Raw genomic sequence first — 1,713 nt, 5'->3', positions numbered from 1 at the left:
AAAATTTACTGCTTCAAATTAATTCCAGCTATAAAGGCACTTTTAAATGGAGATGACACTAGTACTTTATTCTCTTTTTTTTATTGTTCTTTTTTCTAGTCAGTGCTATCATATTTTTATTCTCATTTGGTGCATACATCAACTTATTCACATTCTTATCAAGACGCTCAATCTCTTCATTATTGTTTAAGTTAAGGATTACACTAGCCCTCATCAATACTATAACACTTATCATCTTCTTTATACTTCGTAAGTTGAAGGCTAATATTTACATGTATATCTAAAAATGATACTCTTACCTCCTATAGATTATGATTTTGATAGATTAAGAGTCAGTATTGCTATATTAGAATGGTAAGCATCTACTGTAGCTATCAGAATAAATACTGTAATTTTCAAGGGCTATAAATTTCGCAAATTTGCCTAAAAATCTATTTTGCGGATTTAATTTTTGTGAATTTATGCTATCTACCATCTTGTACCGTAATAGTTTGATTTGTGGAAGTAATTTTTACGAATCTTCAAAAATTGCAAATTTACTGCCCTTGAAAATTTTGTGCTATACAGTAATTTTTGAAGGATTATTCAACATTTACAAGTATACATGTATACTGCTAATATTTCTTTCCCAGGGTTTTCTTTTTCAATGCTCTTATCTTTCAATGGACATTATCAAATGAATTCAAATCCACACAACTGATTTGGACCAACACTGAGAGCACTGGAATCAGCACTACAGACTTAAACTGATACCCATACCAACTCAGAATGAGTGTATGGGTATGAGATTAGATACTGAATAATCATTAAATTGTCATACCATAATTAATCATGTTAATACAAACACTGGTTGCACGTTTTTATTTGTCTTTTTATTTTATTTATAAAACTATTTATTAGTAAAGAGAAATAATAATTAATAGCAATAATAATTTTTAGTTATACAATACAAGCATAATGCTATTATAATCAAAATAATAATAACCTCAATGCTTTAAAATGGAAATTAATTCCAATCACATTCGTATTCATAAAATTAGTTATTCTTTATTAATTTTATCACCCCCATTTGCTTTAATTTCGTCTTCATCTTCCTTCTCGTTGGTCATCTTGGTGTAGCCTGTTTTGCTGCATTTCTGCCACACTTTCTTTTTGAAGGCAACATAAATGGACCCGAATATGATGAGGAGAAGTGGTATCCCTAGACCAACGGCAATGGTGGATATGACAATCATTGAGATTTTGTCATAAGGAACAACACCGTATCCCAGCATACCAGTCCTAAATTAATAATAATGATTATTATTATTATTATTATTATTATTAATTACAATTATTTTTATGATTTTTTGATTGATGTACATGATGTAGTTGCAGATCCTGAAATTACAGTCGGACATAAAAAAATTTTCTGACCATTAATGCTCAATTGTCCGACTAAATTGTTTGACAAAAACCCATTAGTTCCATTGTTACTAAATCCGTGACAAGCAAAAACCCATTAGTTCCATTGTCACGAAATCCGTGACAAGCAAAAACCCATTAGTTCCATTGTCACGAAATCTGTGACAAGCAAAAACCCATTGGTTAATTGGATACCCTGTAAAAGTATTAATAATAATTCATAAAAAAATCCAAATTTGATTGGAATGAGCTCAAACTTTCTACAGAGCATAAGAACGTGTATATGTATCAAAAAATGTTATAAAAATG

General features: G+C 29.7%; 2 protein-coding genes across 2 annotated transcripts in view; one reads left to right on the top strand and one right to left on the bottom strand.

Moving 5' to 3' along the window:
* Positions 1-1,083, top strand: part of LOC105314216 (transmembrane protein 150A-like) — a 1,524-nt gene extending 441 nt beyond the window's left edge. The window contains exons 2-4 of the mRNA XM_011408254.2: positions 100-249; positions 309-354; positions 633-1,083. Of these exons, the coding sequence (XP_011406556.2) occupies positions 100-249; positions 309-354; positions 633-750 (314 nt within the window). The 3' untranslated portion in view covers positions 751-1,083. The remainder of the gene's footprint in view (positions 1-99; positions 250-308; positions 355-632) is intronic.
* Positions 1,041-1,713, bottom strand: part of LOC109585472 (uncharacterized) — a 2,313-nt gene continuing 1,640 nt past the window's right edge. Inside the window, exon 4 of the mRNA XM_020001567.1 lies at positions 1,041-1,201. Coding sequence (XP_019857126.1) covers positions 1,041-1,201 — 161 coding nt within the window. The remainder of the gene's footprint in view (positions 1,202-1,713) is intronic.

This window comes from Amphimedon queenslandica, unplaced genomic scaffold (assembly GCF_000090795.2).
Source record: "Amphimedon queenslandica unplaced genomic scaffold, v1.1 AMPQUscaffold_13057, whole genome shotgun sequence".
Lineage (NCBI taxonomy): Eukaryota > Metazoa > Porifera > Demospongiae > Haplosclerida > Niphatidae > Amphimedon > Amphimedon queenslandica.
This window is presented reverse-complemented; position numbering and strand designations above follow the sequence as displayed.